Genomic DNA, 27,644 nt, shown 5'->3' with positions numbered 1-27,644 from the left:
TGATAGCCCAGCTTTCTTTGAAAACATTGAGAAAACTTTTCACGATTTAAAAAATTATCATTGTATAATATGTGGCGACTTCAACTTGGTTCTTAATCCTGATTTAGATTACGATAAAAATTACAAACAAATTAACAATCCAAAGGTTTTAAAAACAATAGAGATTTTAGATCTAGTTGATATATTTAGAGAGCAATATCCTAATACAAAAAGATACACATGGCGAAGAAGTAGACCAATAAAACAAGCTAGGCTTAATTAGTTTTTAGTATCTAGAAGTTTAATTCAAAGTGTTAATAATACAAGTGTTGATTCAGGATATGGATCTGACCATTCCTTCCCAAAAATTACATTTAAGTTCAGCGAATTCCAAAAAGGTAAAGGATTATGGAAATTTAATAACTCTCTGTTGCATGACCAGGAATATCTTAACCTTGTAAATAATAATATAGCAACTATAAAAGCTCAATACTGTATCCCCATCTATAATCCTGTATTCATCAACAACATTCCTGATACAGATTTACAACTAGTAATAGATGACCAATTATTTTTAGAAACTTTGTTAATGAAATAAGAGGCAAATCAATTTCTAACTCGTCATATAAAAAAAAGCAAATTAACTTAAGAGAAAATGATCTAATAGATGAAATTCAGAAGCTTGAAAATCAGAATGATATAAATTTAGAAGAGATGAATAGAAAAAAAAAGGAATTAGAAAATATTAGAACACATAGGGTGAAGGGAAGTATAATTAGAGCAAAAGCTTTATGGATAGAGGAAGGGGAAAAACCAACAAATTATTTTTTCAGTTTAGAAAATAGAAATTTTACATCAAAAATTATTCCAAAGTTGCAAAGGGAAAATGGGGAATTAATAACAAAACAAGATGATATTTTAAAAGAAGTAAAAACATTTTTGAAAAATTATACTCAACTGTTGATAACGAAGTTGAAGAAATGAATTTAGATGACTTCCTAGATTTTGATGTGCCAAAATTGAATAAAGTAGAAGCTGACAGTTTGGAAGGACTAATAACACCAGAGGAGGCATCTAAAACCCTTAGAATTATGAAAAATAACAAAAGCCCGGTTCAGACGGATTTACTTCAGAATTTATAAAATGTTTTTGGAAGCAACTTGGAAACATTGTGGTTAGGTCAATAAATTATGGTTATTTAACTGGTCATTTATCTATTACTCAACGTCAAGGCATCATTAATTGTATTCCTAAGGCAAATAAATCAAAATGTTTTATGAAAAATTGGCGGCCTATCTCTCTTTTAAATATTGTGTACAAAATTGCATCTGGATCTATAGCTAGTAGACTTAAATTAGTTTTAGAAAAATTGATAAACTCGGATCAGACAGGTTTCATATCAGGACGTTAATTAGGGGAAAATACTAGGCTCATCTATGACATCATGCAATATGCTGAAGAAAATAATATCCATGGAATGCTATTATTAATTGATTTTGAAAAAGCGTTTAATTCGGTCCCTCGGAAATTTATAGATAAAGTGCTTAAGTACTTCAAATTTGGGAATGATTTGAGCAATTGGGTAAACATACACGCTAATCCTTGTTCTGCAATTAATCAGGGGGGTAACTTATCATCGTTCTTTAATATATAACGGGTCTGTCGCCAAGGCGATCCAATCGCACCTTACATGTTTATACTTTGTGCCGAGATATTGGCAATTCGGATAAGAAATAATAGAAATATTACTGGTATCAATATTGATGACTGTCAGATTCTAAATTCTCAATATGCAGACGACACTTCTTTAATTCGAGATGGAACAGAAAAATCTTTGAAGGGATCTGTTGAGGAACTACATTTGTATGCTAAAATGTCTGGTCTAAAAGTAAATAAAGGTAAAACCCAAATTGTTTGGATAGGTAGCAAAAAGTATAGTACTGATGTACTTCTTCCAGATATGAATTTTCAATGGGGGGTTGACAAGTTTACACTTCTTGGTATTGAATTTAATGTGGATTTACACAGAATTCCTAAAATTAATTTTGATAAAAACTAGTTAAACTTAAATCTTTAATCATGGGATGGAGTAAAAGAAAGCTTACTCCTATTAGGAGAATTAACATAATTAAGTCTTTATTAGTTTCACAGATGAATCATCTTTTTATTTCCTTACCAAATCCAGATCAAAGTTTCATAAAGCAGCTAAACTCAATTCTTTTCAATTTTTTATGGAATGGTAAAAATGACAAAATCAAGCGTAATTATTCAGAATTATTTAGATGGGGGGCTAAAAATGGTAAGCATATTGAGTTTTATTGAATCTCTTAAAATCAGTTGGATCAGAAAGATATTTTGGTCAGAGGGAAAATGGCGTATGATTTTAAAAAAACAAGTTAACTTAAATGTCTTAGCTAATTGTGGTAGTGAGTATTTAATTAAGATTATTGGGACTTATTGTAAAAATATTTTTTGGGAGGATGTTTTTAAGGCATGGTGTAGACTAAGCACTAAAGTAGAAATGTATAGAAAGGAGGATCATTCCTTATTTAAGACACCCATATGGTATAACAAAAACATAACTATTGGTAATAATGACATTTTCTATAGAAATTGGTTCAATAAGGGGATTGTGATTATCAATGATTTAGTTAAAGATATTAGAACTTGTTCCTTTTTCTCTTTCAATGCATTTTGTACTATTCATGGTTCAATAACAAATTATCTTCAGTATCAAGGAGTGATAAAGAGCATAAAGAAATACCTTAAGAATCACAATGTACCCAACAAGATGTTGAGTTACCATGGCATACCATTAAAGTTATATTAAAAAAAAAGTTCTTATTTAAAATGATATCACAGTAACAGGACACAATAAATGGGGAACTGTTTTTGAGTATAATAAGGAAACATGGAAAACAATATATGCTGTTCCATTCAGGGTAACAAATAACACAAAGTTACAATGGTTACAATTTAGAATAAATCATTACATTTTAACAACAAATTCATATTTATTTAAGATTGGACTAATAAATAACCCTCTGTGTGTTTTATGTTTTATGGAAAGGGAGACAATAATTCATATCCTATGGGAGTGCAGTGACGTACAAAGCTTTTTGACTAATTTTGAAAATCTCTTAAATGCACTTGCCATTCCCTTATCAATAAATAAAGAAAATATTATTTTTGGATGTATCGAGCTAGCAGGAATTTATAATAGAATTGACAATGAAATTATTCTTTTTATTAAGCATTATATATACAAAATTAGATGTTTGCATAGCTCACTTAATGTTGTGGCTCTGGTAAATTTGATTAAAGAATATTACAATGTTCAGAAATATATTGCTTATGGAAAAGGGGGAAAATATCTCAATAAGTTTACTAATGAATGGCGAAAATGGATAAAAGTAGTTGAACTTGCCTAAACATTGTTACTCGGAAAGTCTGACATCTCTATCTTTCTGTCTGTGTGTCTGTGTGTCTGTCTGTGTGTCTGTCTCTCTATCTCTCTGCCTGTCTATGTCTGTGTAAATTTTGTGTATGTCAGTATCTGTTGTTTTCTTTAATAGCAATAAAGGAATGTAAAAATTTGATGATGATGATGATGGCTTAGAAGAAACCAATGTGTTTTTTGTTTGTTTTGTATGTGTTTGAATATGCCATATTTATGTAAAATCTTTGAAAAATAAACAATTATAAAAAAAAAAAAAAAAAAAAAGACATCTTAAAATTAAAACTTAAGTTATCGTTACAAAATCAGAATTATACCTATTTATAAATACAAAAATAATTTATTTCATTTTGCTGATTTAGGTGCTGATGTATTATACAACTTTATCTGTTCCGAATAGACCAACTGCTTGTAAAAAACACAAACATCACAAGGTCGGTATTATTCAATATTAAATATTAGCTTATCATCCGGTATGCAAAACTTTATGGGATGTTAATGCTTATTTGATATAAATTATTCCCGCAGAATCGATGAATTATAGAGGATATATATATTAGATGTCAAATTCACAGTTGCGTAATGTGCATTGTTAAATCATTTCCATGAACTTAATAAATATTCAAACACATTTGATATAGTGATAGCGTGGTCTTCGTGGCTCACACATTTATTTTGTTTTCACAGTGAGATGATTCTGAGAATTTAACATGTCAGTCACTATTATTGATTAAGTACTGTAAAGCAATAAGTTTGGATAGAACTAATGTGTATTTCAACATAAACAAGAACGTATTGCTATACGGAACGTACTTGGTTGATAATTACTGAATCACTGTTGCTCATTCTGTGTGATTTAATACGTAGTTGTGAATATTTGAAGAACAATAGCAACGAAAAAGATATGGCAGATGAACTTATCAAAAAGATAATTGACTTCTTACCTTTAATTATTTTAACAGTTTTTTAGGGGCAAAATTTCACTCTTCCTATATGATTCGAGTCCATATTGCAAATTCCAGTTTAAGCAGCAAAACAATTTAGCGGCTGGAAATCGGCATACTTTTTTTCCTAGGGCACAGTTTTGTTAGGGAAAGAAAATAACTGCTGGGGGATAATGGGTTTTCTTTATACACTTGCATTGTTTATCACAATAAAGTATATGCACCTCTTTTATTCCACCAATTAGCGAATGTATACATTTTTGATGCATCTCTTTATGCAGGTTGTTTGCAGTTTCCCATGTGGCCCTTTCTGTCTACGTTGTATTGAATATATGGCATCCCAGTCGACGACAGATGTTCAAATTGAAAATGAGTCAATAGCCTGCGTTAAGTGCACTTCATGCAGAGATATGATCCCAGTTGCATTTCTAGACTATATCCAACAAAAACACGTAAGATCCCTATATTGTTTATTACATATTTATTTTGGTGCAGATGCATTATCGTATGTCTAAATAAATGCAATGATATATGTTTTTATCTCATTTAAGGCCAAAGGAAAAGACATAGAAATAATACCTGAAACGCACTCAAGATGCAAATGTGGAAAGGTAAATGTATTGAGAATTCATTAAGAATATTATTTTTATTTGAGTAGTAAAGGTTGCGAATTCGGTACAGTACTTCACAGCTTGAAAGTGTTTTAAATGGAAAAAAATTTACAATGGTTTTAAATGAAGACTTATTTTGATAATGTTATGGAGTTAAATTATGCCTCCGATTTGAAAAACGAAGACAGTTTTTCTTGTACCAATAAGCTTTTAAAAATTCTTCGATCATTCGTTTGACTTCAATCAAATAAGAAGAAGCTCCTTCTTCTCTAACAACTTTATACAAACAAATAAACGTGTTCAATAAGTCTGTTGGTTTCTCCAAACATAGACGAGAGAGGTAGACTTATTGAGTGAATTTATACCATTTACCATTACCGTCCCCTTTTTCTTATAAAATCGGGTCCCCCTCTTTACGAACCTTAAATACTTCGATGAAATATGCTCAAAGCAGCTTTGGCGCCATGTCAACACATGTATACCGAAGAAGAAAAAAACAGAAACCTCGACCACCCAATAAAAATCTACCTAATTGCCCTGCCGATTCAAATCTCTGTGACTTTGACATTTGGGGGACAAAGGCTCGGCGATCAATAATAAACGACAAAAGAAATTTCTGCAGAGTATATGTATCAAGATTATCTTGAAACACATCCTCCATGAAAGTATGGAACATGATTCAGAGAATAAGTGGTAAATGGAACACATCAACATTTTTTCATCTCATTAACAAAAAAATGTTTTCTCTAGAAAATTTGAAATTGCTGACGAGTATGCCACAATTATTGCTACAAACATCATTGGTTCTTAATCATTCTAAAAGATTCCAGTCATTCAAAAAAGAAAAAAAAAAATCTGAATTTTAAACCATTCAACATGGAAAGCTACAATAATGTTTTTGGTCTACAAGAACTAATTGATTCCCCCGGCAAATCAAACTACATGGCCTCCGGTCCAGATGAAATCCAAAACCAAATTCTAAAACACCCACCTGACTAGTCATTGATATGCCTCCTTTACCAATCACAAAAGCTGGCGAGGACGCTACTGACCCAAACAATTATCGTCCGATTACTCTGACCAGCTGTATCTGCAAAACTTCAGAACGGATGACTAACAACAGAATTGTTTGGTTTCTTGAGTTCAAAGACACAATAATCTCTCTTCAAAGTGGGTTTTGAAACCGAATAGGAACAGTCGATCATCTGATTAGACATTCGTACGAGAAGCCTCCGCCAAGGAAGAACACCTTGTCTGTGTTCTTTTGCCTAGAGAAGGCCCATGATACTTCGAAGCAGTATGGTATCGTGAAAGATATTCATGACATAGGTGTACCTGGAAATCTCCCTAATAATTTTAATTGCCCATCCGACACAGGAAATGGGAGTCATCTATCAGTCATACTTTTTGGTCTGAAAATCAATGACATAGTTAAATCTGTAACAGATCAAAGAACATGCATACCATAGAACGGCAACTTCAATAATGTTAAAAAAATACAAATGTTGGAAGACGAAAACGGTTTAAAAATTTCTATGTCTAAAGCTGCATGCATGCACTTCTGTCAAAAATGAAATTGCATTCGAATCAAAGTTGTTGAGCAAACCAAATTTCTTGGACTGAAATTTGATTCGAAAGTCCCCTTTATTTACATAAAACGCATCTGAAAGTGAGTGTTAAAAAGCGCTAAACATTCTACGAGTCCTCTCTCATACTGATTAAGGTTTAGACCGTGAAATACTTTTGCGACTTTATGGATCACTTATTCGATTAACACTCAATTATATTTCGATGGTCTATGGGTCAGCACGTTGGTCTTATCTGCAGATGTTTGATCCGATCCATAAACAAGGGCTGCGTCTACGCTTGGTGTTTTTCGAACCACACCAGTGAAAAGCCTTTATGTGGAAAGAAATAATCTATTTATGGCAGACAGAAAAAACTAGCGTTACAGTTTGCGACCCAACTCAAATCAAACCCAAAAACGCATGTCTTTAACCAACGCTTCAACCGACATACCTCAATATCTTCGTGCAAATATTAAAAACTTTTGTATCAACATTTGGTGTTTATCCAATTACCTACAGGAGCTCAACATAAATTTGTATAATATAGATAAATACAACATACCGGATGTTCCACCATGGATTATTCAAACACCAGATGTTGTTTTAACATTGTTGCATTGAATAAGCGGTCAATATCGCGTGCACTGTCGAAAGCACACAAATCCTCCTTCCGGGAGTGCATTTTGAGGTTCCCTGCTTATACACAGCCTTTCACTGACGGTTCCATCGAAAAAAGTAGCAAAAGCAAGAGTCTGCTGCCCTGCTCTCCACTCCACCTCGATTCGATTACCACAAGGTTCCTCTATTTTCTCCGCGGTACCACTTAGTTGATAAGGCAATCGTCTGTTCAGACTCAAAGAAACGAGACCCCAAAAACACTCTTATACAAAACTTCTCTATCGTAAAATTGCTGCTATCTCAAAGAAATGTAGAATTATTTTTCTATGGATCCCGAGCCATGTCGGAAAAAAAAGTAACGAAAATGCTGGCAGAGCAGCTAAAAAATGCATTGCACTCACAGCAACCCAATTTCTTACTATCATATGCAGATTTCAAACTCGTTATACGATTCAAAATGAATGGCATCAACGAAAGTCTCTCGAGATCAGCAAAACTTAAATCTGATCTGCCTATGCGAAGAGAATGCAGAGAGGAGGCTGTCTTTTTCTGTTCCGTACTGGTCATACTTATCTCACTCATCCTTATCTGCTTAACAGGGAATATACGGTGGAGCATACATTGATAGCATGTTCATATCTTAGATACATTCGTGATAAATGCTTTCATGAACTCTTTTCTCTTCCGTAGAACTGGAGGAATTATTCAACAATATTTAAGACATTGGCCTGTTTTATAAACTTCCATTAATCTAACTGTATTATTTCACGACATTTAAACATCATGTCTTTTCATATCAATGTTCACACGGTCTTTTTAACTAAATAATGGTATTTTGTTACCTTGCATTTTCTTTTACTTAACCTTTTTCTTGATGATGATTTTATATGACAGACTAATTTCATCTATGAGTTTAATTTTAATTTCTCAAACGTCGCCCCATACTCAAATACAAGTCTGGCCCTAAATGACTATACTTTTCATTATAATGCTTATACGGTTGCCTAGGTTTATCATTGTTACTACCCCAGCTCTCGTCTTTTATGCATCAGAAGAAAAGGTGTAGTAAAGAAAACAAATAAAATAATACATCTTTACAAAGTACTGTCAGCCGATAATAATTTGATTCAGTTGATTGAATTTCTATCATTTAAGGAAAGTTTCCTTCTTACGCTTCCCTGTGGTACATCTCACTGTGAAGATTGCTTCGTGCGAGCAAGAAAAAAAGGAACTGTGTTCACTCTTCAAAGCGAATGTATTCAGTGTCCAAACACAAAATGTGATGATGTTGTTCCTATCACTGCATTGAAATATCATTTCTCTGGAAACGAAAAGGTAATATATGTTTTTTGTGCTTGTTCTCTTATGATTATGGTCAACGGGAAATGAAAATAAAACACTTTGAATATGAATTGGGATCGAACATTTCAACAAGTAAATGTATTCGTAATGTAAAACACATGTCATTGCATTGCTTCACTGTGTAGAGTAAAAGGTGAATGTGTCAGGATTAATTAGAGTGGTGTTGTTGTTTTTTATCAATAAGTGTTTTGACTGGTGCTGCTAACCTTTCCCTTCCCTTCCCTGAGGCATCTAAATGCTTTACAGATTTCAGATAACTGGTTAGGACAAATTGGGCTACAGAGATTCATATCTCAAATTTTAAGGAACCGATTAATCAGTTAATTATTGAACACAATGTCGAGGAAGACATATTTTGGTCTTTGATCCATGAGACGAGACAAAACATTTAGATCATACTATAAGACCAGACTAGACAAGACAAGACCAAACGTTAAGACTGTGCAAATGAGGCCAGATCAGATCAGAACAATATGTGAGAGTAGACCAGAACACAAGACCAAGTTCTGGTAAGACCAACGAGACAAGACCAGATAACAAAATTTAAGAGCAGAACAATGAGAGCAAACTTTGAGATCAGAGTATAACATGTTTTTATATTATGCTAGTAGTTATAGTCTGTATTTTTTGCAGAGTCGTTTGAGTTTTCCGAGCATTTGAGCTTAGGCCTTGAGTAGTTAAAATGTTCAAAAATGACATAACGGTATTCATCAAACATCACATCATCACAATATATTTCATATGGATCTAGTTTCGAATCAATGCTTGGTTTCAGTTTGATTTCGTTTCAATCTTTCATTACACGTGAATACTGTAAAATTGCAAAAAGAAGTTTCACGTATATCTTACCGTTTCTTTTGGAAGTAATTGTGCACCTGTTTTTTTTCTCTCTCTTAAATATCACTTTCAATATGGACAATTTCAGTCGGGCTTTGAGACAGGTACGAGAAGAGGGACGTCAGGATATAAAAAGGCACGCATTGATACACAAGTAACCATTTTCTTATTATTATTTACTTTTTTAATCTTCATAAGAAAAAACATTTTATCGCTAGCTCAACTACTTTCTTAACTGAGTCATAAACCGAACTGCTTATTGCCATTCTTAGACAACTTAAAATAAAATATCATTATCAACAATATTTTATTTATTGAATTTAGGTATTATTTGCACTGCCACTTATGTTCCTCGCTATCCCCGCATTCTTAGTCCATTTCAAATGTCCAATTTGACTATGCGATTTGTACGGGAAAGCCCCATTAAATATAACGCCGATAACTTCACGTGACGATTGCGAACAAGGCAGTATAAATTATAAACACAAGCAGTGATAAAGGGGTCCAAAAAGAAATAGGAATGAGTTTAAGGTTGAACTAATCCAACTTTTCAACCTAGCAATACGATTCTTTCTAAGTCCGTTTTGAAACTGACCCAATCAGATTAGCAGTAAATATTTATCGTCATAAAATAGTTGTACACATGCCAATTTTCAAATGCACAAATCCATGTTGGCATTTCAGCATTTTATAAGAGACAAGTTAATATTTAGTACCAGGATAAGACTGAGGCAGATGGGTATGGGACTACACTCCCCTTTTTAAATGTACACGACCACGGGACAAACTTTTCTTTCAACAGAAATAGTCATGGGAATTGAACGCTTTTTTTCATAAAGTGAATGCGTGCATTGACAAGCTTAAACAATAATAAATGTATTATTATTTATAACTTCTAATATTTCCTTTGGCCACTTTATTCAAGACCATGCAGTACATGCATTCTTGCTTATCCTTTTTAACTTTTTTATACTCTCTAACACTTAGTTAGTAATTTGAGTAGATTGTGTCAGATATAGAACGTGGTTCCATCATATGTTTTCAATAATTTACATGGAGAGCATATTTGTAAATGAAACTGTTTATGATGATATTACTTATTTAATGCAATTATCTATTCTGTTGTAATGGAACATTGACTTTGCAGATAACACAACTCAAGCTTGTGACATTTTTTTTTAATGCCAAAGAACGAGCATTGTTTTGTTTTAATAAAAGATTTTGAATCGGTCCCATCACGGTTGTATATATTGCCTCGTCCCTAAGTCACATAGTCTGACGTAATTCCCATTGTCCAACACAGAAGACATATACTTTTTTGTTAAGTTTTCAATACGCCTTTCGATGCTACATGTATTTGGTAAATTAATTATGTACATCCCTTCAACTCGCAGCTGAAGCTGCAATAGTTTTCATCCACTGACACTTCTACAGAAAGACATTATCTTATAATGAAATGGTGTATTATCCGAATGCGAATCCCAATTGAATTGATGTAGTCCTTTTGATAGATATGCTTAACGAGTAAATCTTGTACATGTTGATAATTGATATGAATATGAGTTTATTTATATCGAATCCAATGAATTTAGACATAACAACGATGCAATTCATATTATCTTTTCAATAGGTCAAATCAAAAACGATGTTTATGAAATTCATTTGCGGTCACTTTATCTGTGTTGAATGCCAATCACCATATGACAACTGTAGCGGCAACAAGCATGAAGTAAATGATGCCGAAGTAAGTAAAAAAATGAAGCACTAAATACGTTAATGTGGTACCATAAACAATGCAGTCCGTCGTGGATAATTGATATTGATTTACAAATACATTTTTGTACCTTTTTAGAAAAATGATTAAGTCAATCCAGTCAGTGACAAACAGTAGATTGTGTCAGATAAAAACTGACATCCAAGGATTTATCCAAGCTCTACATAATACATGGAAAACATTGACCTGTTAACGTTTCGAAATGCTAACTTGGTGCCAACAAGAAGACATACACATGTATACATGTGTGGTCATGCTAATAAGATTCATGACAGGAAAATGTAATTTCTCCCTCATTAGACAGAAATTTACACACACTTTCAGTCAGATAGATATATTACTGTCTTACCCTGGGTTAAAGTCGGGGGGATTCAACTGTCATAATTAATTAAATTATGCAATCAACGTTTACATTTCATGAAAATACCACTTATATTTGATGTGCGAGAAAATGTTAACTCCCCACTTTTAGGGTAGGACCAAAAAAAATCAAAACCCTCGGGATAAGATTCCTAAAATTCTGGCCATAGGCTTAGACAGTTAAGAACCTTACCCTTTTGGTTGGGATTTGTCTATATTACCTCAGGGTGGTAAAAGAATATATTTGTCCCCCAGATGCTTATATATGATGAATGTTAAAATGAAAAGATTGTACGACGATTATTGTATCAAAATTGAACTGCGATTGTTGAACTGTGCATAATACTGACCTATTGGTATCATTGATGTAAGTATCATGAAGATATACCGATTCCCAAAATACTGATATGGCGTTGGTATTAAAAAAAAAAAAAAAATAATCTATTTATAAAGATATGATGTGCGAAATGAGTGTAATATGTATTAATAATGTTGTCATTCGAATAATGTTGATATTCAAATATTTCACGAGTTGTTACGGCTAACAGGTGGTAGCTATTTTATGAAATTTTGTAAAATTATCATCATGACATTCCATCTGTATCAAAGCTGTTCAGCGGTGATAACTTTTATCTTTCCTTTACTTTAAAATCGCACTGTGGATTTCTTTTGCTATTTCCTGCTAATACCAAACTTTCAAATCGGTAGGAGTCTTATTCTGTACGAGTTTTGTCATAGTTATTTTTTGTTCTTATTTCAGTTTTTGGAAGCATATCACGATTTTGGAGGAACAGGTTAGTCATTAAAATCTATTTAAAAGGTAAGGCGGACAAAAGTACAAATCCTATTATTTCATTACGTGAAAGGTTCAGTGAGAAATATTAATCTAGTTTCTTTGGTCTTTGGCTCTATTGACTGATTGTGTTTCAGGTGCAAACGACTCAGAGGGTGCAGCTTGTTCAAGAATGGTATGTATTGGGTCTTGAAAAAAATACATAACAAAAGTTAATGGAATTTTGCAAGATATTGTTGTTATTAACAACCATCTAATTGTATAAGCTTGAATGTTAATTATTAAGTATTGTTAAAAACTTATAAATATGTTTTTATATGTGGTTTATCATGATAATTATGTCGAACTGATTTGAATAGTATTGTTCTCAAGAGTTGTGACTTAAGTGATGATCATCACCAAATAAGGAATATTTCTATTTGTTAAATAAATACAAACATTATCAGTACGACCACAGTACAGTGTATTGCGAGATATCATTCTTTCTGGGGGGTTTTCACAGTAAATATGCCTCACTTAACGGTCGATTCAACATATTATTTTATTTCCACAATAAAGCTTTATCTAACTGATAAGAATGTAAATGAAAATTTTATTCATTCCAGGATGTTGTGACTTGTTACATGTGCACAAAAAAAGGGTCACTCGTCAGTAAATTGAACAAAAGTAAGTGATTTCAGTTTGATCCGTGGTCAATTAAATGAATATAATGCCATAATTTGATACCTAAACGTTTCAATAAACTTTATCTTCATAAAATAAGCCATTATTTTCCCGTCAATGTATACTGGACGCCGTGAATGTACGATTAATTACAATATATGTATTCTTAATGAATCTGTTTTTCATGCAAAACAATCTAGTTCCACCATGTGATAAAAGAAACTTGTTGAAGCTGTAAAGTCAAATGAAATGCGAACCATTATATAAATAAGATATTTGTTATATCTGGATATCTGATTATTTATACAAAGTCATATCTCTTAAATAAACTGTTAATTGCTAATCGCATTTCGTTCAAACCCTACTCGTTTCAGGTAACATTGTGAACGTAATATTATGCAAGGAATATTACACATTTATTTGACTGAAAACATATTGATGTTGCATGTTTGGAATTGGTGTGGGTTTATGTAAATGTGAATATACCTAAAAGACTTAATTAACAATGAAAATTGTGAAACTTTTTTTAATACCGTGCTACATGTACATTGATACCCCATGTATTTATTTTGTTATATTCTTCTTTATTTTGTTGTATTCTTCTTTATTTTGTTGTATTCTTCTTTTCAGTCTACTACGAAAGACCTGTTCCAGGGTCACCACGGCCTAGTGATCTTGGGGTCAGTTTGTCACCTTGTATTTGTTTCAATCCTAGGACTTAGGATTGTATGTCTCAATTTCACTCTTTATATGTTTTAAAGAATAATAATATCAACACACCAAAAAATACAAAACAAAACAACAGAAAATTTCGTTCATTATAAAAATCTTTTGCCTTTATTAATTTCTCATATATCAAGGCCCCGAATTGATGGAAGATTTTTACCTTTGAATTTGGACATCTGATGAAAAAAGGCGATTTTCCACTCTTGTTTTATTTACATGTATGTACGTGAAATTAATATAAAAAGACTTCAGTAGGAGATATTTTCATGAATCGGTTCCAGTTTTCTTCAGATTCTATTTATACTTATGTGACAACATTGCAGGCACTTCCCAACATCGGATTTACATGCTACGCAAACAGTATATTCCAGGTAAATGTATATTTTAAAAGCATCTGCTGCTTTACTTATTGTACTGATGAACATTTCTTGAAATATTATTATGTAAAATGAAGGTTTCATCAGCTAATTTTCATTCCGTGTTAAGAACCACTCCAGTAGGGGTTTTCTTATAAATAAATAATATCAAGATTCCATATTTGGATATCGTTAAAATGAGTCATAGTGTGTAGCGGTTACTAAAATTACTCACCATTTATTTGTATTTTAGTTCATTCACGTTAAATAGCCGTTTTGTTTAAATTGCATAAGTGCTTAGTTTAATTAGTCTGTCATCTTTCAACTTTTCTTGTACACCACATGTGCACATGTTCGTCTGGTGCTAAGACGATCACACGAAGTCGTTCAGTTTCGACTTTCAAATTGTGATTTTGTCCGTGTTTGTTGATATGGTATTTCATTCATGTTCATTTTACTTTTAGATTCTCAACCAAACACCAGAACTAGCAGATTGCCTGAAACAAGTTAATAGAACAATGCCAAAGGTATTTCGCATAGTTTAAGCATGTACATATGATGAGCGGTTAGTATATGTGGTATTTTTGTTTTTTAAATCTTTCGATGATCAAAGTGTAAGTATAAGCTTTGACAAGTAAGAATGTAAGCTTATTCAAAACTAAAATCTTAAAGATTAAACTAACAACAATTTTTATTCATATGTTCTCTTAATGCAGGTTGACTGATTTACAGTAAGAAGTTTTCATTTCAGTAATAATTACCATAACTTTAGTATGCATAAACAATACCTACACCCATCTTTGTAGCCCAAAAACAAAATATTCAAATTTCCTGACCTCTCTGCCGTCACGTAACACATATCACGACAGAGCCACGGAGTCTCTTCTTGCCTCCGGTGGTCCAGTAATATAATTACTCTGCCGTTACTATACGTATACCGTTAATCAGGTTCCTTTGCTTCTCGCCCGATCCTATTAGGGTCTGAGGAGCGGAATGGGTTGCTCTGGCCCATTAAGCAGGTTATCTTCACTCAGTCTCGAGTTTGCTCCGTCAGCCTGGTCTGCCTGGATTCAAAGCCTCCACTACGGTAAGGCACATACTAAAGTTATGGTAATTGTTACTGAAATGAAATTGAGTTTTTTAAAATAAAACCAATTTTCATGATGCAATACTTACCATAACTTTATGGAGTCCCACTCTGTATTCCTCACCTTGCCTCTCATCCTGGCTGCCTTTGGGCTCCATAAAAGGGGTTTGAGATGGGAGATCACTCCGTGGCTCCGTCGTCGTGATATGGGTTACGTGACGGTAGGGAGGTCGGGATATTTGAATATTTTGTTTTTGGGCTACAAATATAGGTGTAGGTATTGTTTATGCATACTTAAGTTATGGTAAGTATTACATCATGAACATTGTTTTTTCCTTAAAAAACCTCAAATTACCCGGATTGTTTTTGTTAAGAGCAATAACTACCATTCCAAACCGCGCTAATTTATGGAGATTGTACATTAACCGTGTTGTACGCTTGCTTTTATTCTACATTAATACTCCTCATTAAAAGCACTGTTATATTTAGTATTTAACACGATCTGTTTTTATGTTTCAGAAAAGTTTATCAGCGTTGCTTCTAAAGATACTAGAAGGCATCACCCACAACCGAGTACATGCTCAGATAGAACGTATTGGAGAGCTCATGCGCAGAGTTATGGAAATGTATGATACTTCTTAATCTTGTAAAGATTATTTTTTTCTCTTTTTTTTCTTGGCTCAAATAATTCTGCAATACAGTTACAGTGCAATGCCGCTATTCGTGTCAGCAATATGGATTATAGTGCATTTAGTAGCTTGGAGTGAGCGACGTGCTATTGTTTTAGAGGGATATTAATTATTCTACACGTATTTGCAATTTAAATTAATATCAGGAGACTTTGAATGTCATGGTAAAACAAACGATCGCATTTTCAGTTTTCTATTGCTAAGCCCCTGCAGATATGTTGGATGGCAATTACCATCCTCCAATAAATCTCTACAACTAGCCATAAATATTGATCCAGCAATTTATTAATATACTATAGTATACTGATTATAGGTATTCAGATTTCCAATCTGTGTTTAAACTCCGACTCCCGATACACAAACACATTCCCAAAATGAGACAGTCACTTGAGCACTGCGACAACGTAATTAACGTACACTTAGACACTCGAGCCGTAACTTTTGATCAACCTTCTCCGCAAGGTTTTGGTTTGTTTCCTAAAAAAGCATAATTATATTCCACTTCTGTACAACAGACCTATTTTTTTATTGTGACAACACTACATGTGGCTTTTACAGTGGACAGCTGAAACTGTGAAGTTCTTACATACAGACCACTGTGCAAATCTTTCAAAATGAAGTCTTCTCTCCACTGCTCTTTCAGAAACATTCTCGTGAAGTCTTTCAAAGTAAAACGAATATCACCTGTCTCCTTGTTCTCTGCTAATATCGGCCTTCCAATTGGCTTTTCATTTGAAATAATGACTTATTCTAGATGATGATATTTTCCTACCATCCATTTGAAGGTGTAACACGTGTTTGTTTCACAAGGGGTTGTTTTGCTTTAAGATTTTTCATAGTTTGTTGACGACTGTTATGATGCTAAAAAAAAACTTGGTTTCATTTGATATATATATGGGAGACAACTCAAGATTACAATTCAATATCAACCATTCCGGTAGCATACTTGAGCGATGTTTTGACAATGCCGACAACATTTATTTAAATGAATGTTTGTAATGCTTAGTGACACTACAAAACATGAAAACCATATGGCGCGGCACTGTATATCAAAACAAACTTTTGTCATTAAAACTTGAATTAAAATCGCGGTTGTTTTTAGGGATATAATGTAGATATTCGAAGGATCGTAAACTTCCAACATTTATTTTCTATGTTCCCAGAGACGACTCATTCAGGCTTTATCACCAAAATGATTGTCATTCATTTCTGATGTGTTTATTAAATGCTCTGAAGGATACACAGACTGATAAACGAGGTAAGAAAAACCATTGTTTAAAGTTTCATATTCATAAACAAGCGATATCAGAACACATATAAAGTGCATACAGTTTTTGTGTAACTGCCAATATGCTTTATTTGTCCATAGCTTGTCTCTTTGACATCAGAATATTCTTCCGTTCAGATTGTTTTTTTTAGTTCATAATATCGCAACGACAACTTGAGCATAAACTACTAGGAACGTCTTTCCTTTTGCAATCTAGGGGAAATGTAGTGCTTGCATACCAATTATAAGGTGAAAAACTGATAAACTTATGAACAATTTTCAGGATGTGTTGCAGCTCCGTCTTCGCTTTTTGAAGGACGCATGTGCAACGCATTTCGATACAAGCCATGTAATCACGTAAGTTGATTAGTATTAATGCGACATATTGTCTATATATATATATATATATATATATAACAAACAAAAAAAGACAAGAGTATCTTAGTACCTCCTTAGCGATTTCACCTCTTTAAAGGTTCATCAGGGAAACTGTTTATTTATGTTGACAGGACAACAACACAACACAGAAAGTGATGACGTTGCGTCATCTATCAAAGGTTTAACGCATTAAGTTTATCTACTATCAGACGATTACATAGAGTGTTACAGGTTTGGGATAATAGTTCATAACAGAAAGTAAATATCTTATTTGATCATACGTGCATTGTGTTTATCGATTTCTATGCCCCCGCCATAAAATGAGGGGCATATAGTGTTACCCATGCATGTCCGCCCGTCCCGTCCCGCCCCGATTCAATGCAAACACCCGCCCCGTCGTGTCCCGTCCGATTAAATGTAAACACTTAGCAACTTCATTCTTTGACAGATTTGGTCAAACTTTATACAAAGGTACAACCCTCCATAAAATGGGGGAGGGGGGGGGAGCATATAGTGTTGCCCATGTCCGTCCCGCCCCGTCCCGTTCCGTCGCGTCCCGTACCGAGTCAATGTAAACACTTAGACACTTCAATCTTTTACAGATTTTGACAAACTGTTGCTATATATAGAAAATCATCAACTGATTTAATTTAAACACTTAGCAACTTCATTCAACTTCATTCAACTTCATTCTTTCACGGATTTTGGTCAAACTTTATACAAAGGTCAAATATGGGTATACCTCTGACATCCTTTTGTTTCAGGGTTCCAAAGTCAAGGCCAAGGTCACTGTTGCTATATATAGAAAATCATCAACTGATTCAATTTTAAGACTTAGCAACTTCATTCTTTCATGGATTTTGGTCAAACTTTATGCAAAGGTCAAGTATGAGTATACTTCGGACATTGTTATGTTTCAGGGTTCCACGGTCAAGGCCAAGGTCACTGTTGTTATACATAGAAAATCATCAACTGATTCAATATAAACACTTAGCAACTTCATTCAATATGTTATGGAGATGGTAATAACATACAGAAAAAACATATGAATATTAAAATCAGCTTATCAACTTTAAGTGTAATACCTTGTTTGTGTGCATGTTTCAGGGTATCAAGATCAAAGTGTTTGTAACTTTTTATAGAACACCGAAACTAATTTCACAAGGCAGCGGGGGCATTTATGTATTACAGACATTTTCTAGGTTTTTTTAATACTATTTATTTACATGAGAAGTCAAGGGTCATATTGTTAACATCGAGAGCATATATGTGATATTCACACACAAACAAATCTTGCCTTTTTGATAATCATTGTTTACCACAAAGTTGTCAAATGATATCTTCAGTTATTTCAACCTAAATATAAGTTCTATTTCACTATTGAGATGATAGTGTTAGGTATATATAACATCATTCAATTAACTGCTGTAAATAATAGATATGAGATATAATACGTGTTTGTAGCGAACACATATATTTGTGAAAATTATGCTTTGAAAAAACGAATTCTCCTTTTTGGGATGTATATTGAACAGAAGTCAAACAAAAGTTGCCAGAGCTGGACCACCAACTCTTTAAATAGAGCACTTTTGATTCATTGGCTACTAAGCTACAGGCCAATTGCATAATTAGACAACCTGCTCTCTTTTACATAGCTGTCAATAAATGACCAGTCACCTGCTGCACAAGCTATACTATATCTATATAGTTACATAACAGCTTTATCGATCATTTTTAAAACTTTAAAACAATAAGCATATTTCACTTAAAAACTCCATGCACAAATTCGCACCAACATGCCAATTTCTACAAATGCAGAGATGTATACACCTCATAGTTTTGAAGAACATCTTGCTGCAAACATGAAAGTTTGACGCTCACGACAACATAAGGCGCTCGACTACGCTAACAATCAGTTTGTCCTGGTTTGTCTTTGACTAGTGTTACATATGGCTCCATTATTTGACTATTTTAGCAGCTGTGGTTTTGTTGTAGTTGTCACTGCCTCTATACTTGCGATGTGGTGCCGTAGATAGTGACTAACATCCACTATCATGAAACCCCATATAGTACCTATTTCACTTACGTAGTGTTAAGTATAGTTATTTACGTTATAAATATTTATCTATAAAAATGATTATTTTTTCTACAGGGTAAAAACATACAATAGCAAAAATCATTAGTGTAAGTAGCGTTGATCTGATGTTGAACATTTACATATACGTGACTTGAGCGTTAATTTTGTATGCCCACATAACATTACTATTTCAGAGTGACGGAGGAACCATTGAGGACTCCCAGATATTCTTCAGCCTAGTGATTCCAGTGCCACAACAAGTGAAGGTAATTGGTCCTCATCAAAAAGCATAATGTAGAAACTATATTTATGTTACCCTTGTCACTAAGGCGACCTCTTGTGTTTTCTTTGTACATGTATGTCCTTCACCATTTAGATTTTCGACTTCTCAGAAACTGTCAGATTTTATAAATCTTTATGATAAACATCAGCCTATGGGGTGTGTGTGTGTGTGTGTGTGTGTGTGTGTGTGGGGGGGGGGGGGGGGGAGTGGTCATGATTATATACTCAAAAAGGAACCTTCAGAAAACATCCCATCAGAAACTTTCTGCTGAATTTCAATCCTCTTTCTCAAAATACTCCTTAGATAATGTCACAATTTACACTAAAATTGGCTGACCTCAAGGGGGTTAAGGGGCGGGGGTATTAGGTGTCAGAAAGTGCAAAAACTGCACCAAGGGATGAAGATAGGGGAGGAGGTTCATAAGAAATAACTTCGTACAAAAACTTCAAACAAACAACATGTATGGGCATCTTTAGTTGTTTAATTCAGTTAGCCACTTATAAGGTCCAACGGCTTCTCGTTAAACAGAAAAATGTTGAATTTGAAAAGCATCAGAGAGAATTGATAACAATAACGGATGTCAACCTTTCTTAGACATTTAAACTGAGAGACAATCTTTTCATAGCATCATCGACAAAATTATTTTCGTGCACCAAGATGCTACTGTAAATTGTCCTTTTCCAGCAGCTATCCTAATGGATTGCTGAAACAGTCTTCATTTATTTTTAAACAATTATGAAACAAGTTTCATCAACTTTCATTAAGCACTCTTGAAGTCCCGGATCATTGCCCGTAGAGGTCTTTATATGGGAGGAAACCGGAGTACCCGGAGAAAACCAATTTTTGTTAGGCAGATGACCCCATACCTTTTTATTTTCAGTCTGGTTATCAAATCCTGATCTCCTTGGTGAAAAACGAGTGCTCTATCCACTGTGCCACCCTACCACCCAATAGCATTCATCTCAAAATCAGTCTCTCTTTCAGGAGAGTTTAAATTGGTTAGTCATAGCTAGGGAATTATTGAAACTTTCAAAGTAATTTTCAATTGAACATGAAGGTATCTTCACATGTCTGTTTTTCTTACTGATACTTACAAGACGATTTTTAACACACTTGTATGTATTTATTGACAGTCATTGACTTCAGCTTTTACATAAACAGATGTTATGTATGACCACATTTTCCAATCGGCATTATCTCAAAAGCATCAATTACCTCCTGAAATCCTTTGATATTTCATGGTGGTAAGGCACTGTTTAATATGCTACTCAAAAAACATTTTTGCGGAGCATATAGTTACCGCTCTGTTCATCCAGGGCCATAACTTCAGACTTGCTGAAGTTAGCCCAATGAAATTGTATTAATATATGTAGGATGGCAAGGCAATGTGTAACATGTACGTACCGCTATTTGGTCCCTACGCCTAAGGTTGAGGTCACATTGAGGTCAAAAATCGAATTCGTTGTTCTGACTAAAACATCTAACTTGCTGAAAATAACTCAATGACATATTAGGAATACATGCAAGATGGCAAGGCGGTTTGTCGCGTACTACTGTTGGGTCTGTATGCTAAAGGTCAAAGGTCAAATATATTGTCATTAGTTTTGACAAGCTATCTCAAGGTGTGTCGTGTAACACTTTTGGGTCTGACTGCTCAAGGTCAATGTCAAATTGATATAAGGGGTCAAATTCATCGTCAAGGCTGTAACTTATGACTTATTCAAGATGGCGCAATAACATTTTAGGGAAATATGCAAGGCAGTGTGTCCTATACAACTATAGGGTCCGTTTCCCAAAGGTAAAGGTCACATTTAGGTCAACGGTCAAATTCATTGTCCATGTCATAGCATCTGACTCCTTGAAAATATCTAAACAATATACATATAGTACATGTATGATGGACAGGCGATATGCCCTAAACCATAGTGGGTCTGTAAACCCAAGGACATAGTACAGTGCAATATATAAATCAAAGATCAAATTGATTTTCGGTTGATAGCTTGTGGCATGCTGAAGATAATTCAATGAAATTTTAGTGATAAATGTTGTATTGCCAGTCAGTGTGGCATAAGTCTTTAAGGTCTATACACCCAAGGTCAAGGCGACATTGAGGTCAAAAGTCCAATTCACTTTCTCACTCTTTCTTGTGCATAATTCCTGACTTGCTGAAGATAGCTCAATGAAATTTTATAGAAGTATGTAGAATAGCAAGGCATTGCATACCAATTGGGTTCGTGTGTCCAAAGTCAGATTCTCATTAAGCTCAATGTCAAATGATCAAATGTTTGATTGTAACACAAGTTACCTTTGCTCCTGTCCCGATGATCTTTTTGGGGAGCATAATCCATCAGTTTTACTGATTTTCTTGTTTTATACTGAAGAGAAATACATTCAGTGGTTACAGAAGTGTCAAATCCCTGTCAATTCCTGATCAACATTCAGTTTCAGCATTTTCAATATGTTTTCATTATGCTGAAACTGTACAGAAATATGAGTAAGATAATTCCATTATAAGTTTATCGAAGGTCGTTAACGTATGAGATGATATATTATATAAAAGAAAAGGGTAAATAAATCTTATATGAGAGTTTATTACAGTGAAGAAACAAACCTTGAGAAACTGTATGGAGTAAACATATGTATGAAATTGTTTTAAATTAATATTATCAGGAGCGATGGACTATTGAAAAGGGTCTTGCGAAAATGATGGAGGAGGAATTGTTTGACAAAAATGTTCTTTCCTGCAGACAGTGTGAGACAACTGGCAAAGGTTAGTTGATCACATCAAATCACTTTCGGGTCATCATAAGCAAACTATTATTTTTACATGAATAAATGGATAAATAAGTAATTAAAAACAATTCTCACTCTTCTTGGCCTTGATAGAAACACACATAGGATTTTAAAGCTAAACCCATATGCTCGGACAATTGACCCAGTACCTTTTCATGTCCGATTTGCAATTGATCTTTAGACAAAAACCAACCACCTTACCCACCTTAAGTCAATAAGAACGAAAAAAAAATCCATTCATGATTCGTGTTTATATAAAAAAATCTTTATCCTTTTTTTATCAAAAGTAAAAGTCACAACTGTTTTATAACCTTTAGGTTCAAAAGACACTTGCACCAGCAAAACACTTGACATTGTCAAGGCACCAAAGAGGTTGATGTTGCATATTGGACGTTTCAAACAGGTAATTATGATTCAACAATAATGCAAAAGTAAGAATGATGTGGATTCATGCAAATATAAATTAAAATGGAAACACAATTTATGCTTAATATTTGTTAACAACTATTACTTATTTCAGGATGAAGATTACTTTCAAGGAAGAATATACAGAAAAAACAATGACCCAGTTGTTTTTAAGGAGATCTTGTTGCTACCAGTGGTTGAAAATGGAAAGGTTGGCTCAGTTTTGGAAATTATAAACACAGAAGCAATCGTAAAGGGGTTTTCTGGGTTTTAAGAATCCCCAGCCCCAGCCAGGAAAGAATCATGTCCCCCTACGTTTTTCCCACTTTAACCTTCCTCACGCAAAGGAATTTGGAAACCCTAAGTCTCTTGACCCACTACTAAAACAGAGCAACAAAATATCATGCGAAGAATCCCTCAATAAGTATATGAAGTAATAATAATGGAATAATTGATCAATATATTACAAAATTGCACATTATATAAGCCCATTATTCTAGTGTTGTGAAAACCATAATTAAACTCAATTACTACAAGAGGCCTCTCAGGGTCTGTATTGCTCAACTGGACAAGTAAGCAGTCATGTCAAAATATTTAAATACACCATTGCAAATATTTCCTAATTTCAACTTGTCCAAAAGATCCTTTAAAGTTAATTTGGTTGAGATATGAGCAAAATCAATTTGTGCCTAGCCCCCAGGGGAGCTCCATTCTTCCATTACACAACAGTTGATTCCCTGGTCAACGTTACCAGGATACTTCATAGGAAATATGGTTATGATTGGCTTATATAGGCATATATTATAGGAAGGGATTTTCAACTGTCTCCTTGTTATGACCCAGATACTTATTCTCCACAGCAAGGCCAGACTTGATTATCCTGGGATAATTCTGGACGTATGATTGTGTTTGTCCCCTAATACCCAGCCAGTACATATTAGGCTATATGTTTGGGATCTAAACCATTTCCATGTTGTGCATGGCTATGGAAATAAATCGGCAACGGTCAAACATTCAATTAATACAACATTAAGGACTATTGGCCAAAGGATGCTCCAGATCAAATTTAGTTAAAATCCCCTCAATTGTAAGGAAAGAGGAAGGTTTGAAATATATACCTCTGTTTCAAACGTACCTGTTGCAGGGCCATGTCCCTCTGAAACATGTTCAATACCAAACTTAATAAAATTCTACTTGTCCTTTCTTGACTTATAAATTTTGAAAAGAAAAATTGACAGATGGACACTGTCAATATGTGATTTGAAAATGCAATTAAAAATGCACACCTACTTTTGTTAATGATATCAATCTATTACTATATACTGTACATGTATACATATTATTATACATGTATTTATGTTTAATATAGAAAAGGTACTTGAACATGACAGTTAAGATCTTATAGATGGTGTTCATTGTAAAACAAATAAACTGCATTCATGTTTACAGGAAAGAAAGAAGAGTTACGAGTTGTATGGAATAGTGTTACACATGGGAGGCCTTGAGGGCGGTCATTACTACTCCATGGTGAAGAAGAAGGGTACAACACAATGGTATACTTGCAGTGACTCGTCTATCTATTCAACAAAATTAGAAGATATCTTTCATGATTATTCCGAAGTGTATTCTAAGGCATACCTATTGTTTTACAAAGAAATTTAAAATGCAGCATACATCTTGCTATGAGACATGAGGGTGGTCTTTAAACAGTTATCAGGATATGAATACTGACCTTGCTAAACTTTTACAGCAGTTATGCTGTTTTGTCTAGTAGTAATCGAAAATATATTGGTTCTACTTCCAGGATTAATGGATATATGTTTCTTGATATGTATACCTGCAAAACACAATAGTTCATTGCAGTTTACACCGTTGTAAGCGTCCGGTCGCTTCTAATGGTGCCATGGTGTTGCATACTTTTTGAATGTCAGAATTCAGAGAGCTTTGTAGATTCATGTTCCATGTACATGTATAAGCCATTGAAAACATTCATACACTTGCTCAGTTGGTGATTTGCATACCAGATTTTCCCCCTTACAAAGAAAGTATGTGAATTATTTTTTAAATCTCATTCTAAACAGAGAAACTCCTATGTAAATAAAATGCAGATGAGAAGTTATTTTTTTGTGCATCTTGTACTTGAAACATAACATCAAATGAAATTTGTCCATGCATTCACCATATGACTAAAATCAAATACAGTTTACATAACTTGCTGATCTTACTTTTGTATCATTATTTTGTTACAAACTAGGTCTCATTGCCCGTAACATGTAGAATGTTTAACAGTATTTGAGTATTGGACTGGTTTAATTATGTACTTTGCTTTACCATGTAGTATATGACTTTTAATGAACAGTATATACATATATTAGATAGTATGCATTACTATGTTCACCTCTGCATCACATTTAATGCACCCGTTGATGTGTATTGGTACGTTTTATAAGTGTTTTTAAAAAAATGTATATAAGATGTAATATAACAATCTATATGAAGCTGAAATTGTTGTATATGTTGTACATAATGTTGTAGATATCTTACAACTTTTTTCCAGAATCCTTCTTTGTGTATAAGTTATGTTTTTGCTTTATGAAACATGTATTTATACATTTTAATTTTGCCTTAATGAAGAGATAAGTCAGTTCATTCATATATCTGAATTTTTTTTCATAGAAAGCATCATTTTGGATATCATAATTTTTGCACAACAGAACATATATGACAATAGCTAACTTGGAGAAAGATGGTCACTTTTGTATTAATTGATTTGGAGTCCCTGCTCCAGGAATTTTCTGTAAACAATAATAAGCAGTTCCTTGTGAAATGTGTGAGGTACATGGAGTAACTATAACAGTAACTGTAACACTGTCAAAATGTTCCTTATAATTCTTTTGATTTTCTGTGAATGAAGCAATAGAATTATTAAATACAGGTGAAGATTGATTGTGGAAATAAATGCAATTACTTTGTTATAATCTGTTTAAAATGTTCTATATGATCAGTGAAAGTTTAATGATGTAAATAATTGAGCGAGTTTTGTAAAGTCATTGCTTTTGCTCATGTATTTGGTCGTGTATCTTCAGACAATAGGAAGTGTAAATACAATGTGTGCTAATTTGTCTATTTATATGACAGTAAGTGACGTTTTTTTGTACAAAACTGGAATGTTTAGCTTACTGAGTCAACTTAAGCTTGCATGGTTTTACATAAAGTTTACTGATACATATCCTTTCAAATACAAAAAAAACCCAAAACGTTTGGATATTGTAAATATTGTAAATTAAGAAAAGTAATGACTGGACTGAAAGTTTTATCTCACCACCTCAGTGAGAACATGTAATTTTAGGCTTTGGAAGATAACCTCCATTGCATTAATGAATGTAGCAAGTTTTCTGATGTTAGATTGTGTTCCTTTTATTCCAAGAAGATATTATCATTATCCAAATAGGGTAAATTTCTATTTTTCCTTCAGAAAATGTGATTGTTTTAAAGAAATTTAACAAAGTTTGTTTTTATGGTTTTTATGAAATGAGAAAAGAGGACCTGTTTAACAACTACTGGGTAAACATGTCAGATGAAGTTTGATTTTTTGTTCCTGGTCAAATGGCCACTGACGCAGGTTTATTCTGAAAAATACCCCTCAAAAGTTCAGAAACAGTGAAAGATGTCATGCTCTAACTGATGCTGTGGATACTAATTCATACATACAAAAAATGTAGTGTCTTAATGTCCATGAGTTCATGAATGTACCCTTTGTAACTCAACTATTCAATTAAATATATTTACATTTTCTCTGCATCCTTCTATTGTAATGCATTGCGAAGGCAAATGTTTTTATGAGACTATCACATCATTTGCTATTGTAACGTCATCAATCTCTATTGTGACGTCATCAATTTCATTGTTGTCAACACTTGATTTGCTGTTCAAAATAACTAAATAAAGCATATCTATCAGGCTTTATTAAGTTTGTCATCGTTAGCAAAGTGTGTTATTATAAAAAGACCATAACCACATTTGCTTAAACATTCATTGCTTAAGTATTTGTGCTTGTTACCGTATGATGCACAAAGGCACCTTTGCCTATTGATGTAACCAATTATTGGTAGCTGAAGATATTATATTTCACAAACACAGATTTATAATATATTTCTGTTCAGAATTACTGTTATTTGATAAATACCATCGATGAGAAAAGCAAATGTATATTAGTTTAGTTACGTACAATTTCAATATAACAATACTTCATTCCTGCAATTTTTTGTCAATATTATGATGGACCTTTTATCACCTGTTGAATCTTGTTATAGTATTACAAGCAATTTTCAGACTATGAAATACAACGTTCTGTATTGCACATGTGCAATACATTGCACATGTGCAATACAGAATGTTGTATTTACCTACTAGCCGGAACTACTTTTTATGGGAATCCCCTTGTCATGGGGAACTGAAAAATATCAAAGTTTATAAAATCTTTGTATCGATCTCTACCAAATACGGAAGGTATATATGTGATAAAAGCAAGACCACACACTTGCGAATCAGAAAGCACTCATTTATTGCGCGGAAGTATATATTCACTCGTGCGCAGATGTATCGCACTTGCACTTA

At 33.5% G+C, this 27,644-nt stretch overlaps 1 protein-coding gene across 9 annotated transcripts in view; it reads left to right on the top strand.

Annotated features, from left to right (window-relative positions):
• Positions 1-27,362, top strand: part of LOC110458707 — a 75,924-nt gene extending 48,562 nt beyond the window's left edge. For 5 of the 9 annotated variants that reach the window (XM_021510576.1, XM_021510570.1, XM_021510571.1 and 2 more), the window contains 20 exons: positions 3,799-3,870; positions 4,662-4,832; positions 4,932-4,991; positions 8,333-8,512; positions 9,465-9,530; positions 11,007-11,120; positions 12,271-12,304; positions 12,441-12,478; positions 12,909-12,969; positions 13,597-13,646; positions 14,016-14,063; positions 14,513-14,575; positions 15,655-15,761; positions 16,988-17,082; positions 17,375-17,448; positions 19,741-19,812; positions 22,500-22,599; positions 22,940-23,025; positions 23,143-23,238; positions 24,477-27,362. In XM_021510576.1, the coding sequence (XP_021366251.1) occupies positions 3,799-3,870; positions 4,662-4,832; positions 4,932-4,991; positions 8,333-8,512; positions 9,465-9,530; positions 11,007-11,120; positions 12,271-12,304; positions 12,441-12,478; positions 12,909-12,969; positions 13,597-13,646; positions 14,016-14,063; positions 14,513-14,575; positions 15,655-15,761; positions 16,988-17,082; positions 17,375-17,448; positions 19,741-19,812; positions 22,500-22,599; positions 22,940-23,025; positions 23,143-23,238; positions 24,477-24,689 (1,800 nt within the window). In that variant the 3' untranslated portion in view covers positions 24,690-27,362. The remainder of the gene's footprint in view (positions 1-3,798; positions 3,871-4,661; positions 4,833-4,931; positions 4,992-8,332; positions 8,513-9,464; positions 9,531-11,006; positions 11,121-12,270; positions 12,305-12,440; positions 12,479-12,908; positions 12,970-13,596; positions 13,647-14,015; positions 14,064-14,512; positions 14,576-15,654; positions 15,762-16,987; positions 17,083-17,374; positions 17,449-19,740; positions 19,813-22,499; positions 22,600-22,939; positions 23,026-23,142; positions 23,239-24,476) is intronic. The other 4 variants (XM_021510575.1, XM_021510579.1, XM_021510577.1 and 1 more) reach the window with 4 other exon arrangements.
• Positions 27,363-27,644: the final 282 nt, after the last annotated feature.

This window comes from Mizuhopecten yessoensis, unplaced genomic scaffold (genome assembly GCF_002113885.1).
Source record: "Mizuhopecten yessoensis strain PY_sf001 unplaced genomic scaffold, ASM211388v2 scaffold9715, whole genome shotgun sequence".
In the NCBI taxonomy this organism is placed as follows: domain Eukaryota; kingdom Metazoa; phylum Mollusca; class Bivalvia; order Pectinida; family Pectinidae; genus Mizuhopecten; species Mizuhopecten yessoensis.
Note: the sequence above shows the minus strand (reverse complement) of the source record. Positions and strands in the feature narration are given on the sequence as shown.